The 18,868-nt window shown below is 39.0% G+C and overlaps 1 protein-coding gene across 1 annotated transcript in view; it reads left to right on the top strand.

Annotated features, from left to right (window-relative positions):
- The window catches only part of ACBD6 (acyl-CoA binding domain containing 6), a 290,459-nt gene extending 272,855 nt beyond the window's left edge, over positions 1–17,604 (top strand). Inside the window, exon 8 of the mRNA XM_049868483.1 lies at positions 16,739–17,604. Coding sequence (XP_049724440.1) covers positions 16,739–16,893 — 155 coding nt within the window. The 3' untranslated portion in view covers positions 16,894–17,604. The remainder of the gene's footprint in view (positions 1–16,738) is intronic.
- The last annotated feature ends 1,264 nt before the right edge of the window (positions 17,605–18,868 follow it).

Here is an 18,868-nt window from a genome sequence, read left to right as displayed (position 1 = left end):
AGGCAATAAAACTAGAAATCAGTAACAGAAAAACTAGGGAAAAGAAATCAAATACTTGGAAAATGAACAATACCCTCCTGAAAAAAGACTGGGTTATAGAAGACATCAAGGAGGGAATAAGGAAATTCATAGAATGCAACGAGAATGAAAATACTTCCTATCAAAACCTCTGGGACACAGCAAAAGCAGTGCTCAGAGGCCAATTTATATCGATAAATGCACACATACAAAGAGCCAAAATCAGAGAACTGTCCCTACAACTTGAACAAATAGAAAGTGAGCAACAAAAGAATCCATCAGGCACCAGAAGAAAGCAAATAATAAAAATTAGAGCTGAACTAAATGAATTAGAGAACAGAAAAACAATTGAAAGAATTAACAAAGCCAAAAGCTGGTTCTTTGAAAAAAATAACAAAATTGATAAACCATTGGCTAGACTGACTAAAGAAATACAGGAAAGGAAACAAATAACCCGAATAAGAAACGAAAAGGACCACATCACAACAGAACCAACTGAAATTAAAAGAATCATATCAGATTATTACAAAAAATTGTACTCTAACAAATTTGCAAACCTAGAAGAAATGGATGAATTCCTGGAAAAACACTACCTACCTAAACTAACACATTCAGAAGTAGAACAACTAAATAGACCCATAACAAAAAAAGAGATTGAAACGGTAATCAAAAAACTCCCAACAAAAAAAAGCCCTGGCCCGGACGGCTTCACTGCAGAGTTCTACCAAACTTTCAGAGAAGAGTTAACACCACTACTACTGAAGGTATTTCAAAGCATAGAAAATGACGGAATACTACCCAACTCATTCTATGAAGTCACCATCTCCCTGATACCAAAACCAGGTAAAGACATTACAAAAAAAGAAAATTGCAGACCTATATCCCTCATGAACATAGATGCAAAAATCCTCAACAAAATTCTAGCCAATAGAATTCAACAACATATCAAAAAAATAATTCACCCCGATCAAGTGGGATTTATACCAGGTATGCAAGGCTGGTTTAATATCAGAAAAACCATTAATGTAATCCATCGCATAAATAAAACAAAAGACAGAAACCACATGATCTTATCAACTGATGCAGAAAAGGCATTTGACAAAGTCCAACACCCATTTATGATAAAAACTCTCACCAAAATAGGAATTGAAGGAAAATTCCTCAACATAATAAAGGGCATCTATGCAAAGCCAACAGCCAATATCACTCTAAATGGAGAGAACCTGAAAGCATTTCCCTTGAGAACGGGAACCAGATAAGGATGCCCTTTATCACCGCTCTTATTCAACATCGTGCTAGAAGTCCTAGCCAGGGCAATTAGGCTAGACAAAGAAATAAAAGGCATCCGGATTGGCAAGGAGGAAGTAAAATTATCCCTATTTGCAGATGACATGATCTTATACACAGAAAACCCTAAGGAATCCTCCAGAAAACTACTGAAACTAATAGAAGAGTTTGGCAGAGTCTCAGGTTATAAAATAAACATACAAAAATCACTTGGATTCCTCTACATCAACAAAAAGAACACCGACGAGGAAATAACCAAATCAATACCATTCACAGTAGCCACCAAGAAGATAAAATACTTAGGAATAAATCTTACCAAGGATGTAAAAGACCTATACAAAGAAAACCACAAAGCTCTACTACAAGAAATTCAAAAGGACATACTTAAGTGGAAAAACATACCTTGCTCATGGATAGGAAGACTTAACATAGTAAAAATGTCTATTCTACCAAAAGCCATCTATACATATAACGCACTTCCGATCCAAATTCCAATGTCATTGTTTAAGGTGATACAGAAACAAATCACCAATTTCATATGGAAGGGAAACAAGCCTCAGATAAGCAAAGCATTACTGAAAAAGAAGAAGAAAGTGGGTGGCCTCACTCTACCTGATTTCAGAAGCTATTATACAGCCACAGTAGTCAAAACAGCCTGGTACTGGTACAACAACAGGTACAACACCAATGGAACAGAATTGAGAACCCAGATATAAATCCATCCACGTATGAGCAGCTGATATTTGACAAAGGACCAGTGTCAGTTAATTGGGGAAAAGATAGTCTTTTTAACAAATGGTGCTGACATAACTGGATATCCATTTGCAAAAAAATGAAACAGGACCCATACCTCACACCATGCACAAAAACTAACTCCAAGTGGATCAAAGACCTAAACATAAAGACTAAAACGATAAAGATCATGGAAGAAAAAAATAGGGACAACGTTAGGATCCCTAATACAAGGCATAAACAGAATGCAAAACATTACCAAAAATGACGAAGAGAAACCAGATAACTGGGAGCTCCTAAAAATCAAACACCTGTGCTCATCTAAAGACTTCACCAAAAGAGTAAAAAGACCACCTACAGACTGGGAAAGAATTTTCAGCTATGACATCTCCGACCAGCGCCTGATCTCCAAAATCTACATGATTCTGTCAAAACTCAACCACAAAAAGACAAACAACCCAATCAAGAAGTGGGCAAAGGATATGAACACACACTTCACTAAAGAAGATATTCAGGCAGCTAACAGATACATGAGAAAATGCTCTCGATCATTAGCCATTAGAGAAATGCAAATTAAAACTATGATGAGATTCCATCTCACTCCAACAAGGCTGGCATTAATCCAAAAAACACAAGATAATAAATGTTGGAGAGGCTATGGAGAGATTGGCACTCTTATACACTGCTGGTGGGAATGTAAAATGGTACAACCACTTTGGAAATCTATCTGGCGTTATCTTAAACAGTTAGAAATAGGACTACCATACAACCCAGAAATCCCACTCCTCGGAATATACCCTAGAGATACAAGAGCCTTCATACAAACAGATATATGCACACCCATGTTTATTGCAGCTCTGTTTACAATAGCAAAAAGCTGGAAGCAACCAAGGTGTCCATCAATGGATGAATGGGTAAATAAATTGTGGTATATTCACACAACGGAATACTACGCATCGATAAAGAACAGTGACGAATCTGTGAAACATTTCATAACATGGAGGAACCTGGAAGGCATTATGCTGAGCGAAATTAGTCAGAGGCAAAAGGACAAATATTGTGTAAGACCACTGTTATAAGATCTTGAGAAATAGTAAAAACTGAGAAGAACAGATACTTTTGTGGTTACGAGGGGGGGAGGGAGGGAGAGGGTTTTTATTGATTAATTAGTAGATAAGAACTGCTTTAGGTGAAGGGAAAGACAACACTCAATACATGGAAGATCAGCTCAATTGGACTGGACCAAAAGCAAAGAAGTTTCCGGGATAAAATGAATGCTTCAAAGGTCAGCGGAGCAAGGGTGGGGGTTTGGGGACCATGGTTTAAGGGGACTTCTAAGTCAATTGGCAAAATAATTCTGTTATGAAAACATTCTGCATCCCACTTTGAAATGTGGCGTCTGGGGTCTTAAATGCTAACAAGCGGCCATCTAAGATGCATCAATTGGTCTCAACTCACCTGGAGCAAAGGAAAATGAAGAACACCAAGGTCACAGGACAACTAAGAGCCCAAGAGACAGAAAGGGCCACATGAACCAGAGACCTACATCATCCTGAGACCAGAAGAACTAGTTGGTGCCCGGCCACAATCGATGACTGCCCTGACAGGGAGCACAACAGAGAACCCCTGAGGGAGCAGGAGATCAGTGGGATGCAGACCCCAAATCCTCATAAAAAGACCATACTTAATGGTCTGACTGAGACTAGAGGAATCCCGGCGGCCATGGTCCCCAGACCTTCTGTTGGCACAGGACAGGAACCATCCCCGAAGACAACTCATCAGACTTGAAAGGGACTGGACAGTGGGTGGGAGAGAGATGCTGATGAAGAGTGAGCTAATTATATCAGGTGGACACTTGAGACTGTGTTGGCATCCCCTGTCTGGAGGGGGGATGGGAGGTAGAGAGAGTGGGAAGCTGGCAAAATTGTCACGAAAGGAGAGACTGGAAGGGCTGACTCATTAGGGGGAGAGCAAGTGGCAGTACGGAGTAAGATCTATGTAAACTTATATGTGACAGACTGACTTGATTTGTAAATGTTCACTTGAAGCTCAATAAAAGTTAATAAAAAAAAATTTTGTAGGATGCAGTTAATGCAGTGTCTACAGGGAAAATTTATAGCATTAAACATTTTTATTAGAAAAGAAGTCCCAAATCAATGTTCTAATCCTCCACCTTAAATTTAAAATTTAAAAAAAAACTAGGAAAAGAAGAGCAAATTAAACCCAGAGTAAGCACAGTAAGAAAACAATAATCAGAGCAAAAATCATTGAAACAGAAAACCTCAATGAAACTAAAAGCTGGTTCTTGGAAAAGATCAATAAAACTGAAAGACCTTAAGCCAGACTGATCAAGAAAAGAAAAAAGAGAGAGAGAGAAAGAACAAATTACCAGTTTCAGGACTGAAAGGGCAATATCGCTACATCTCCTACAGATATTATAAAGTGGACAAGGAAACATTAGGAACAAGTTTATACCAATAAATTAGTTAAGTTAGATGAAATGGACAAATTTTTTTGAAAGACACAAAGCTCTCTAAAGAAAAGATAACCTGGATAGCCCTGTATCTACTAAAGAGCTTGAATTTGTAGTTAAACACTTTCCCACAACAAAATCTTCAGGCCCAGATTGCTTCACTGGTGAATGAATGCTACAAAGTGTTTAAACAAGAAATAATACCATTTCTACACACAGACTCTTCCAGGAAATAGAAGAGGAAGGAACACTACCCACCTCATTCCATGAGGCCAACATTACCCTCATACCAAAACTAGACAAAGATGCTTAAGGAAAAGAGAACTATGGGCCAATGTCCCTCATGAACATAGATGCAAAAATTCTTAATAAAATGTTAACAAATCAGATCCAGCAATAGATAAAAAGAACAATAAATTATGATCAAGTGTGTTTATCCGAAGAATACAAGGTTGGTTAAACTGTTGAAAAAATCATTGCATTTCACCATATTAACACACCAAAAACAAAACTGTATGATCATCTCAATATGCATAGAAAAAGCAGTTTACAAAATTTAAGCTCCCTTCATGATTTAAAAAAAAAAACTCAGCAAAATAGGAATAGAAAGGAACCTCCTCAACCTGATAAAATCCACAGCTGACATCATTCATTTTTTTTTATTTTTATTGTGCTTTAAGTGAAAGTTTACAAATCAATTCAGTCTCTCACACAAAAACCCACATACATCTTGCCACACACTCCCAATTACTCTCCCCCTAATGAGACAGCCCACTCTCTCCCTCCACTCTCTCTTTTCGTGTCCATTTCACCAGCTTCTAACCCCCTCCACCCTCTCATCTCCCCGCCAGGCAGGAGATGCCGACATTGTCTCAAGTGACCACCTGATCCAAGAAGCTCACTCCTCACCAGCATCCCTCTCCAACACATTGTCCAGTCCAATCCGTGTCTGAAGAGTTGGCTTCAGGAATGGTTCCTGTCCTGGGCCAACAGAAGGTCTGGGGACCAGGACCACCAGGGGGTCCTTCTAGTCTCAGTCAGACCATTAAGTCTGGTCTTATGAGAATTTGGGGTCTGCATCCCACTGCTCTCCTGCTCCCTTAGGGGTTCTCTGTTGTGTTCCCTGTCAGGGCAGTTATTGGTTGTAGCTGGGCACCATCTAGTTCTTCTGGTCTCAGGATGGTGTAGTCTCTGGTTCATGTGGCCCTTTGTGTCTCTTGGGCTCATAATCACCTTGTGTCCTTGGTGTTCTTCATTCTCCTTTGAACCAGGTGGGTTGAAGACCTATTAATGCATCTTAGATGGCTGCTTGCTGGCATTTAAGACCTCAGATGCCACTCTTCAAAGTGGGATGCAGAATGTTTTCTTAATAGATTTTATTATGCCAGTTGACTTAGATGTCCCCTGAAACCATGGTCCCCAGACCCCTGCCCTGCTATGCTGGCCTTTGAAGCATTCAGTTTATTCAGGAAACTTTTTTGCTTTTGGTTTAGTCCAATTGTGCTGACCTCCCCTATATTGTGTGCTGTCCTTCCCTTCACCTAAAGTAGTTCTTATCTACTATCTAATTAGGGGAAACCCCTCTCCCACCCCCCCGCCCCTCCCCCTCCCCCCTCTCGTAACCACAAAGGAATGTTTTCTTCTTGGTTTAAACTATTTCTCGAGTTTTTATAACAGTGGCCTTATACAATATTTGTCCTTTTGCAACTGACTAATTTCATTCAGCCTAATGCCTTCCAAACAAAAACCAAACCCAGTGCTGTTGAGTCGATTCCGACTCCTAGGGACCCTATAGGACAGAGTACAACTGCCCCATAGAGTTTCCAAGGAGCGCCTGGTGGATTCAAACTGCTGACCCTTTGGTTAGCAGCCATAGCACTTAACCACTACGCCACCAGGGTTTCCAGTGCCTTCCAGGTTCCTCCATCTTATGAAATGTTTCACAGATTCCTCACTGATCTTTATCAATGCGTAGTATTCTATTTTTTTTTTAGTATTCTATTGTGTGAATATAAAAAAAATTTATCCATTCATCCGTTGATGGGCACCTTGGTTGCTTCCATCTTTTTGCTGTTGTAAACAGTGCTGCAATAAACATGGGTATGCATGTATCTGTTCGTGTAAAGGCTCTTATTTCTCTAGGATATATTTCAAGGAGTGGGATTGCTGGATCCTATGGTAGTTCTATTTCTAGCTTTTTAAAAAAAAAAAAAAGCGCCAAATTGATTTCCAAAGTGGTTGTACCATTTTACATTCCCACCAGCAGTGTATAAGTGTTCCAGTCTCTCCACAGCCTCTCCAACATTTATTATTTTGTGTTTTTTTGGATTAATGACAGACTTGTTGGAGTGAGATGAAATCTCATTGTAGTTTTGATCTGCATTTCTCTAATGCCTAATGATCCTGAACATTACCTCATATATCTGTTAGCTACCTGAATGTCTTCTTTAGTGAAGTGTCTAGTCATATCTTTTGCCCATTTTTTGGTGAAGTCTTTGGATGAGCATAGGTGTTTGATTTTTAGGAGCTCCCAGTTATCTAGTTTTTCTTCTAAATTCTTTATAGTATTTTCTATACTGTTTATGCCATGTATTAGGGCTCCTAACATTGTCCCTATTTTTTCTTCCATGATCTTTATTGTTTTAGATTTTATATTTAGGTCTCTGATCCCTTTTGAATTAGTTTTTGTGCGTGGAGTGAGGTATGGGTCTTGTTTCCTTTTTTTGCAGATGGATATCGAGTGATACCAGCACCATTTGTTAAAAAGACTATCTTTTCCCCCATTTAACTGTTTTGGGGCCTCTGTCAAATATCAACTGCTCATATGTGGACGGATTTATGTCTGGATTCTCAATTCTGTTCCATTGGTCCATGTGTCTGTTGTTGTACCAGTACCAGGCTGTTTTGACTACTGTGGCAGTATAATAGGTTCCACAATCAGGTAAAGTAAGGCTCCCACTTTGTTCTTCTTTTTCAGTAATGCCTAATTTATCTGGGGCCTCTTTCCCTTCCATGTGAAGTTGGTGATTTGTTTCTCCATCTCATTGAAGAACCGTTGGGATTTGGATCGGAATTGCATTAAATGTATAGATCGCTTTTGGTAGAATGGACATTTTTATAATGTTAAGTCTTCCTATCCATGAGCAAGGTGTGTTCTTCACTTATTTAAGTCTCTTTTGGTTTCTTGCAGAAGCGTACTGTATTTTTCTTTGTATAAGTCTTTTACATCTCTGGTAAGATTTATTCCTAAGTATTTTATCTCCTTGGGGGCTACTGTAAATGGTATTGATTTGGTGCTTTCCTCTTCGATGTTCTTTTTGTTGGTGTAGAGGAATCCGACTGATTTTTGTATGTTTCTCTTGTATCCCGATACTCTGCTGAACTTTTCTATTAGTTTCAGTAAGTTTTCTGGAGGATTCCTTAGGGTTTTCTGTGTATAAGATCATGTCGTCTGCAAATAGAGATACTTTGACTTCTTCCTTGCCAATCTGGATGCCCTTTATTTCTTTATCTAGCCTAATTGCTCTGGCTAGGGCTTCCAGCACAATGTTGAATAAGAGTGGTGATAAAGGGCATCCTCATCTGGTTCCCGATCTCAGTGGGAATGTTTTCAGGCTCTCTCCATTTAGGGTGATGTTGGCTGTTGGCTTTGTATAAATGCCTTTATTATGTTGAGAAATTTTCCTTCTATTCCTATTTTGCCGAGAGTTTTTATCATGAATGAGTGTTGAACTTTGTCAAATGCCTTTTCTGCATCAATTGATAAAATCATGTGCTTCTTGTCTTTTTTTTTATTTATGTGGTGGATTACATTAATTGTTTTTCTCATGTTGAACCATCCCTGCTTACCTGGTATGAATCCCACTTGGTCATGGTGAATTATTTTTTTGATATGTTGTTGAATTCTATCGGCTAGAATTTTGTTGAGGATTTTTGCGTCTACATTCATGAGGGATATAGGTCTATAATTTTCTTGTGGTGTCTTCACCTGGTTTTGGTATCAGGGATATGGTGTGTTCATAGAATGAGTTTGGTAGTATTCCATCCTTTTCTATGCTCTGAAATACCTTTAGTAGTAGTGGTGTTAACTCTTCTCTGAAAGTTTGGTAGAACTCTGCAGTGAAGCTGTCTGGACCAGGGCTTTTTTTTGGGGGGAGTTTTTTGATTACCATTTCAATCTCTTCTTTTGTTATGGGTCTGTTTAGTTGTTCTACCTCTGTTTGTGTTAGTTTGGGTAGGTAGTGTGTTTCTAGGAATTCATCCATTTCTTCTAGGTTTTCAAGTTTGTTTGAGTATAGTTTTTCATAGTAATCTGATATGATTCTTTTAATTTCAGTTGGGCCTGTTGTAATATCGCCCATCTCATTTCTTATTCGGGTTATTTGCTTCCTCTCCTGTTTTTCTTTTGTCAGTTTGGCCAATGGTTTATCAATTTTGTGGAGTTTTTCAAAAAAACAGCTTTTGGTCTTGTTAATTCTTTCAATTGTTTTTCTGTTTTCTATTTCACTTAGTTCAGCTCTAATTTTTATTATTTGTTTTCTTCTGGTGTCTGTGGGTTTCTTTTGTTGCTCTCTTTCTCTTTGTTCAAGTTGTAGGGATAATTCTTTGATTTTGGCCCTTTCTTCTTTTTGGATGTGTGCATTTATTGATATAAATTGGCCTCTGAGCACCGCTTTTGCTGTGTTCCAAAGGTTCTGATAGGAAGTATTTTCATTCTCATTGGATTCTCTGAATTTCTTTATTCCATCCTTAATGTCTTCTATAATCCAGTCTTTTTTTGAGCAGGGTATTGTTCAGTTTCCAAGTGTTTGATTTCTTTTCCCTGCTTTTCCTGTTACTGATTTCCACTTTTATGGCCTTACGGTCAGAGAAGATGCTTTGTAATATTTCAGTGTTTTGGATTCTGCTAAGGCTTGCTTTATGACCTAATATGTGGTCTATTGTAGAGAATGTTCCATGTGCACTAGAAAAGAAAGTATAGTTGGTAGCTGTTGGATGGAGTGTTCTGTATATGTCTGTGAGGTCAAGTTGGTTGATTGTGGCATTTAGATCTTCCGTGTCTTTCTTGAGCTTCTTTCTGGATGTCCTGTCCTTCACCGAAAGTGGTGTGTTCAAGTCTCCTACTATTATTCTGGAGCTGTCTATCTCACTTTTCAATGCTGTTAGAGTTTGTTTTATGTATCTTGCAGCCCTGTCACTGGGTGCATAAATATTTAATATGGCTATATCTTCTTGGTGTATTGTCCCTTTAATCATTATATAGTGTCCTTCCTTATCCTTTCTGATGGATTTAACTTTAAAGTCTATTTTGTCAGAAATTAACCTTCACTCCTGCTCTTTTTTGATTGTTGTTTGCTTGATATATTTTTTTCCGTCCTTTGAGTTTTAGTTTGTTTGTGTCTCTAAGTCTAAGGTGTGTCTCTTGTAGGCAGCATATAGACAGATCTTGTTTTTTAATCCATTCTGCCACTCTCTGTCTCTTTATTGGTGCATTTAGTCCATTTACATTCAGGGTAATTATGGATAGGTATGAATTTAGTGCTATCATTTTGATGTCTTTTTTTGTGTGTTGACAGCTGCTTTTTCCCACTTGATTTTATGTGCTGGGTAGATTATCTTTATATATTGTCCTTTCCTCATATTTGTTGTTGATTTTGTTTCTGCTGAGTCTGTATTTTTCCCTTGTATTTTATTTTGATGAGTAGGATAGTTTGTCTCCTTTGTGGTTACCTTATTATTTACTCCTATTTTTCTTAATTTGTAACTAACTTTTGTTTCTTTGTATCGCCATATCTTCCTCTCCATATGGAAGGTATATGATTACGTTTCTTAGTCCCTCTTTATTATTTTAATGTTGTCTTCTTTAATAACATTGCCGTTACCCTGTGTTGCGCCTTTTTTTTTTTTTTTTATTTCCCTGGGATTTCTGGTTGTTCTGCCCTGTGTTCTAGTCTTGGGTCGATACCTGTTATTATTGATTTTCTAAGCAAAGAACTCCATTTAGTATTTCTTGTAGTTTTGGTTTGGTTTTTATGAATTCCCTCAACTTGTATTTATCTGGAAATGTCTTAATTTCACCTTCATATTTAAGAGACAGTTTTGATGGATATATGATTATTGGCAGGCATTTTTTTTTCCTTCAATTTTTTAAATATGTCATCCCATTGACTTCTTGCCTGCATGGTTTCTGCTGAGTAGTCCAAGCTTATTCTTACTGGCTCTCCCTTGTAGGTGACTTTTCTTTTATCCCTCGCTGCTCTTATAATTCTCTCTTTGTCTTTGGTTTTAGCAAGTTTGATTATAATATGTCTTGGTGACTTTCTTTTAAGATCTACCTTATGTGGAGTTTGATGAGCATCTTGGATAGATACCTTCTCATCTTTCACAATATCAGGGAAGTTTTCTGTCAAGAAATCCTCAACAATTTTCTCTGTATTTTCTGTTATCCCTCCCTGTTCTGGTACTCCAGTCACTCGTAGGTTATTTCTCTTGATAGAGTCCCACATGATTCTTAAGGTTTCTTCATTTTTTTTAATTCTTTTATCTGATTTTTCTTCAAATATATTAGTGCCAAGTGATTTATCTTTGAGTTCAGAAATTCTAGCTTCTACTTGCTCAGTTCTGCTCCTCTGACTTTCTATTGAATTATCTAATTCTGTAATTTTATTGTTAATCTTCTGAATTTCTGATTGCTGTCTGTCAATGGATTTTTCCAGCTTATTAAACTTTTCATTATGCTCCTGAATAATCTTTCTGATTTCTTCCGTTGCTTTATCTGTGTGTTCCGTGGCTTGTTCTGCATATTGCCTCATTTCCTTCCTGATGTCTTGAAGGGTTCTGTGTATTAAACTGGTAATTCCAGGAATGTACTTTCATCTAAAAGATCCCTGGATTCTTTGTTTTGAGAGCCTGTTGAGGTGATCATGGCCTGTTTCTTTATGTGACTTGATATTGACTGTTGTCTCTGAGTCATCTGTAAGTTATTGTATTAGTTTTTGCTTGCTTACTGTGTCGTAGCTTCTTGCTTTTCTTTTGTTTTGGTATACGCCTATGGGTTGCTTGAGTGAGCTATAGTATAGATAGTGAGCTAGCTTGATTATTTTCACCTTTGGAGCTCTGGTGTCCTGTCCCCAGCTGGCTAGAGCTGTTATCAAGTATATCAGTCTAGGAGTCCATTCGGTTTTCTTGTTTGAATTCAGCTCAGGTTTCCAGGTAGCTGATATCAAGTGTGTGGTACAGGCTCTGTCCTACAGTCTTAGAGGGGCAGGGGTGATTGGTGTATATACCCGTATCTTATTGCAGCAGGGGGTCATACTCTGAACAAGGCAGGGGACTGAGAATCGACCCCCGAGTGTCTCTGAGGAAAACGTGTCTCTGTTCCCTAGAGCATGCTGGTGGGTGGGCTCTGCAGAGGGACCATGGGCACCCAAAGATTTTGTCATAAGGACTGGGAGGTACCAGTTATTCCTGGACCCCTGTTGTGAGTGGCTAGGCGACCCAAGTGGAGCCACCAGTCCTCAGGTCCCTGTTGTAGGTAGTTGAGGACCTTGTTTAATAGGCAAAGCAATGTCAAACGTCAAACACCCACCTCTCCCCCACACTGCTGAAATGGTTGGAGTTTGCCAACAAGGGCCTGTTCTCCTGAAATAGGCCCACACAGGTCCATGCAGAGGGAAAGTTGCTCAGGGTCCATGGACGGTTTATGCCTGGACAGGAGCCGCTTCTGTCCTGAGCTCCCCCAGTTAATAAAAAAAAAAAAAAAATAGAGCTAGCAAATTATCTTTTCCCCCCAGTTGCAAATTTTTTCCTTCCCCAAGGCTGGGAGGATGGCTCCAGGTGCTCACCAGGGTCTATCTCAGGCCTAGGGATTCAGCCACTGAAGCTGGGTTGGGGGGGGATGTGACTAAATATACGCAAGTACTTAGCTTTTGCCGAGAGCACCCTTCTGCTCAGGTTCCGGAGGTGAGTGGGCTGTGTGGCTGGCTGCTTCTCCCTGAGGAAACTGTGGCGGAACGCTAGTACCAGCTCGCCACTGCCGCTGCTCCAGGAATGGTGCCTGAGGGCTCCCCACGACTCAGGTCCGGCAACTCCTCTCTGCTTCTGAACGGTCTCTTCCTTCCCCTGCCCCTCAGTTCGTTGTCTAAGCTTGCCTTTGATGCTCAGGGCTCCCAGCTTGTCACAGATATACTCATTTCACTTGTTTTTTCAGGTCTTTGTTGTAAAGAGGGCTCAACGGAAGCGTCTGTCTATTCCGACATCTTGGCTCTGCCTCAAATTCTTACAACTTTATAATAAGAAGACAACCCAATTAATAAGTGGTGCAAAAGACAGATGAAAAGATACTCATTAGATTTTAGGGAAATGCAGATTAAAAATCACAGTGAGAAACACTATAGACCTAGATAGAATGGCTAAAAAAAGAAAACTTAAATGATATTAACAAGCTGATAAGGATGCAAAGCAGCTGGAATTCATACTCACTGGTAGGAACACAAACTTTGGAAAAGTTTGTTAGTTTCTTTAAACATACACTTGCCATATGACTTAGCAGCCCCACGCCTACATACTTATAAAAGACATGAAAACATAAAACAGGTCCACACAAAGACCTGTACCCAAGTGTTCATAGGATCTGTTATTCATAATAACCAAGAACTGGCAGTAGTCCAGATGCCCATGTACGTCCACCCAATGGAGTGCTGCTCAACAGTAAAAAGAACTGTTGATACCTGAAGCAACATGGATGACTCTCAAAAGCATTATGCTAAGTGAAAGAAGCCAAACGCAAAAAGCTATATACTATATGATTTCCATTTCTGGAAAAGGCAAACCATAGGGACAGAAATCAGATCAGTGGTTGCCAGGGTGAGTGTAGGAGATTGAATGCAAAGAGGCAGGAGGGAGCTTTTTAGGGTGATGGAAATATCTTGATTGTAGAAGCAGCTACTTTTGTCAGAATTCTTGTTTTTTAAAGGAGTGATTAATTACCTCCATAAACCAGAAAAGAAAATGAAGTGGGGGAAACCCTCTCACTCTAGATGTTAAGTGGCACAATCCAAAGTAATTATAGTAAAAAGTATAAATGGGGTTAAAACAACTGGCATTAAAGTGTTTTCGCATTTTACATTTTTCATTCCAACCACATAAATGTGTCTACCGATTGGGGTCACCATTAAGAATTTTCAATAATCCATCTGTCTCTTTCAAACGTATTCTTCCAGCATGGTAGGTAGCTCTTTGGCTAGGGTGCCCCATGTAATACAAATATATATGACAGAAGTATCCAGAAGAAAATGCTAAAAATTCTGAGCCCAAAAGACACATCTTCTGAAAGTCATATCACTCGGTAAAAAAAGAGAGAGCAGCGTGTATGGCATGATTGTCTCCCCTTAGGCCTTCTTTTCAGATTCAGATTTCGCTTATCTATATGGATATCCCTAGCACCACTTATTCATCATGTCCAACCAAGATCATTTCCCTTCTTCCGTAATTTTCTATTTCTCTTCCCCTCCAAATACATACTATTCTGCCTTCTTCTGGCTCCTTGTTTTAGAGGTAATGTCACCACTCACAGACTGGACACATGTCGTCTTTGATTCTTCTAATTCCCTCACTTCTCACATCCAGTACTTTGCTCTCTTCAAAAAAAAAAAAATGGCCATTAAGTCGAGTCCAACTCATAGCAACCCTATAGGACAGAGTAGAGCTGCCCCATAGGTTTTCCAAGACCATAATCTCGACAGAAGCAAACTGCCACATCTTTCTCCTGTGGAGCAGCTGGTGAGTTCAAACAGCCGAATCTTCAGTTAGCAGCTGAGCACTTAACCACTGCACCACCAGGGCTCCTTAGTCTCTTTATTCAGGCCCTGCTCACATCTTCCCTAAAGGACAACCACAGTCTCCTAACTGGTCTACTGCTCTAGGCTCTCTGAGTCATTTTATAGAATTATCATCCTAACACAGAGGTCTAGTTACTATGCCACTGCCTTCCTCATAACTGCCTGTGGATCACTCGATAAAACCCACACTTTTTAGTATGGTGTTCAAGGCATTGCATAATTTGACTTCAGTCTAGCCTCTCTATTTTCAGCTCTCTCTATTGCTCTTCTGAGCCATGACAGTTATCTCAGCATTTCCTGTGCTCTCATGCTATCTGCTAGTGGTGTTTTCTCACTCTGCAGTGCCTGCATTCGCAACTTACGTGGAATTTTACTGTATCCTTCAAAGCTCAGCTTGCAATACCACCTACATATGGTATTTTTCTGATCCCTCAGTTTTCTCCTTCCCTCTTGCATTTAGAGTTGTTGTGGGGGGGGTTTTGTTTTGTTTTTTATGAGTGTGTCTCTGCCATTCATTCTTTTATGTTAGGACTGCCTGCATACACATCGGCCTCCTGTTTTATAGTGAGTTCCCAAGAGCAGAATCCTTGTCCATATCCTTGACAGAACTGTGCAGTATGTGCTCAATAAAATGGTCAATGAATCAAGCTCCTTATCTTTCTTTCTTTCCCTTTTTCCTTAACTTTTTGTTTTTGCATAATACATCAGACTACTAAAGAGTATATAAACTATGAGAATTTAAAATATAGCATTAAAAAAATGTACCCACCACCAAGCTTAAGAAATAGGACATCACCAGTATCTTTGAAGTCCCTTGTGTTTTTGCCTATCCAATCACACAGCCCCCCTCCCATTCCCCAGAGAATACCACTGTCCCAAATTTTGTATTAATGATTGTCTTTATAGGGTCACTATGAGTCAGAATCAACTCAACAGCAATGGATTTGTAGGTTCACTGCATATTTGTATCTCTGAACAATGGTGTTTAGTTTTGTCTGTTTTTTTATTTTGTCTAAATGGAATCATGTTGTATGTATTCTTCTGACTTGCTGTTTTCTTTGAACATTATGTTTTGAAGATAAACCTATATTGCTATGTGAAACTATAGCTTATTGGTTTTCAATACTGTATAAGATTGCATTGTATAAGTAAACATTATTTTATTTTTCTGTGTTACTATTGATGGGCATTGGGTTGTTTACAACTGTGGGCTATTGCAAACAGTGCCACTATGTACATTCTTGCAAATATCTGCTGGAGAACATATGCAAAAGTTTCTGTAGAGTGTATAACTAGGAGTAGAATTGCTGGGTTGGAGAGTATGTTTAGCTTTAACGTTTAATGCCGATTGTTGTCCAGAATGGTACCAATGAAGCTCTTCACAGCCTAGAGGAGAGCTTCTGTCTCCAGCCCTCATCAATCTTTGGTATTGTCTAATGTTTTCATTTTCACCAATTTAGTGAGACACGGTATCTCCTGGTTTTAATTTTCATTTCCCTGAAAACTAAACATGTGGTTGTTCACCTTTTCCTATGTTTATTGGCTATTTTTGTTTCCTCTTCTGTAAAATCCCTATTTTTGCCTTTAGCCCAGTTATCTCAGCACCACCTAATGAATGGATATTTGTTTTTCACTGATCCGCACTGCCGGCTTTGTCATAAATCAAATTTCCAGATATGTGCAAAAAATGGATGGCTCTCTGTTCTATCCCTTTGGTCTGTTTGTCCATCCTGGAGGCAATACCATGCCATCTTTATAATAAACCTTGATAGCTGTAGGTCTTTCTTTTTTTTTCCCCCTCCCTAACTAAGCCTGGGACTTATCAGTGGTGCTCAGCAGTACCTTTTATTATTTAAAAAAAAAAAAAGGCTTAGTGGAAGAATGGTTAAATTACTAGGGCAGCTTTTTTTTTTTTTAATGAGCAAATTTTAAAGTTCAGTTTGTTACCCATTTACCTCCCCCCATTGACAAAACCAAAATTTTCCCTTGACATTAATAATATTTTTGGCTTTTGACATAGTCTATAAGCCTATCATTATTCTAAGATACAGATCAAAGTAAAACAGATACCTAAACACTATATTTTTTGTTCTTTCCCCTTATCCCATCCTTTAAGAATAGTCAGAAAACCTGACAATAAAAAAAAAAAATTTTTTTTTGTTTTTGTTTCTTTGGCAACCAAAAATGTGCGTTTGATCTTCCTAGCACTTGAAAATCGCCTGTAACAGCACAGTTCTCATTATGAGGCCTGGTTGCCCTTTAGCCCCTGTAATGTTTCCCATTGTTCAGAATCCCTGATTGCTCTGCACTTGTCTTTCTCGCTGAAGCACAGTAGTTTCTCTTTGTCTCACAGTACGCTTGTTTTCATGTTTGTCAATTTCCCTTTCAGCCGCTGCCTGTGAGTTTTTGGACATTGTGGAGCTGCTGCTGCAGTCTGGCGCTGACCCCACACTCCGCGACCAGGATGGCTGCCTGCCGGAAGAGGTGACGGGCTGCAAAGCGGTGTCTCTGATGCTGCAGCAGCACACAGCCAGCAAGGCTTAGCCAAAAGACTAGAAAGCCACAGTCTACACAACATAGGGCTTCAATGATGAGAGAAAACTGCCAGAATAATATTCCTTTTGATATGCACTGGCTAATAAAATCAAAACATTCTGAGGAACCGGGATTTTGAAGCCTCAGCAATTCATTGTACTTGTATACATCCTGGGGAGTAGAGTTTTGGTGATGAACATATATATATACTGTGCGTAACACAATCCAATTCTGCTGAGCGTGCTCTGAAATTTATCACTGCTCTGGAGGGAGGGAAAGAGAGGAGACAGGTCGTATTTCACGATATTAAACATGGCTGCGCTTTTGAAAAAGAAAAATACAAAAGCAAAAGGTGACCAGCAGTACTGCACTGGCAATTAGGGAAAGTTTCATGAAAGCCCAGTATGGTAGAGATCAAATGTTCTTGTGGCATTTTGTACAGCTGATCAGACTAGGTAGCTAAAATGCCTGTTCTTTTGACAGAATTGGGAGGATAGGAAAGAAGAGGGGTGTTAAGGAAAAGAAAACAAGAGAAACAATTGATCACAAAAGGGGATATAGAAGTCAGAAGAACAATCAGATTTCCTGAAAACCTCAAAACCTTGAACATTTTAGAAAAAGATTGAGCCACTCACTTGAGGATTGAAACATGGATTCTGGAGAATTCACTGGTTAGGTCAGGATTCCTTAAACTCACCTTCGCAAAAACACAAGAGGGATTTCCCCAGGGCCATTTTAATTGACTGTAATGTCCCTGCCATTTATGGCAGCAGTCTCTGTAAATGACCTCAGGCCTGAACTGGTAGGCCTGTTTAGGTCGAACGTGGAATTATCCCTAATGCCCCAGTACTGAGGAGCCGCAGTGGTGCAGTGTTTAGGTGCTCAAACCCACCAGTTGCTCCGAGAGAGAGAGATATGACAGTCCGCTTCCGTAAAGATTCACAGACTTGGAAACCGTGTAGGGAAGTTCTACTCTGCCCTGTAGGGTCGGTATGAGTCAGAATTGACTCAATGGCAATGGGTTTTTTACAAGCCCCAGTACTTATATATTATTATTGAAATTCTTTCTGGGTATCAGAGGAGCTTTTTTTATTAAAAAAAAAAAAAAAAAGGCATAGACAAATACACCACAGTTTTTATTTAAAAGATAGACAGGTATGCCACTGTTAGGATTGGCTCCCTGAGTTTGAGTCTTTAAGCCTCAAGAACTCTATCTGGGGAATTCCTTGACATTTCTTATCATATAAGGAATGTAGGTAATTGCCATAGGAAGATAAATGAATTCAGAATGAGTTGAGATGTAAAAGTGACCATTTAAAAGTTGATAATTTTTCTAACAAATGTCACTATGAAGATAACAAGTGATGAACTTGCTTAGTGAATCCCTCAACAATGGACAAAATCTTCATTAGCTGGAGCTGACCTGTCCTGCTGGAACAGCCCTCCAGAATAGAAATGAGGCCTTTTAATGCTGCTTGTTTTGTGATTTTTCTGATCTGAATTCTTATTTTCTGAGTGTAAACCAAAGCCATTCTCCAAGACGATTTTTTTAAGACTTCATTTTTTATTTTTTAAGTATTTGTGGAAGTGATGCATGTTAGTACATACTAATATGTTACTGTAATTTTACTAGAAATTTCTCTTTATTATGTATTCTTTCACCACAATCTTAGTTATGTTGCAACCTACTATCTAGCTAACTTCCTCATGTTCCACATTAATTGGATGTGTTTAAGAAACATGATAGGTTAGTTACAGTAAAAGTGACCAAGATGTCACATACAGTTTTGGACTGAAATTACTTTGTGCATTTTTAGGATAATAGCAAATCAAAAGTGTTTGGTCTTTTCATATTTACAGGGTAGTTATCTGAGCAAGAAGCTGTCAACAAACGCCTTTTTTCATCTCTCTTTTGCAACTTGACCTTGATATTTCTTAGACAAGTTTTTAATTACCTGTTTTGCCACATCTAAACTATATAGAT

The sequence above is a fragment of the Elephas maximus genome, chromosome 24 (assembly GCF_024166365.1).
Source record: "Elephas maximus indicus isolate mEleMax1 chromosome 24, mEleMax1 primary haplotype, whole genome shotgun sequence".
NCBI lineage: Eukaryota > Metazoa > Chordata > Mammalia > Proboscidea > Elephantidae > Elephas > Elephas maximus.
Note: the sequence above shows the minus strand (reverse complement) of the source record. Positions and strands in the feature narration are given on the sequence as shown.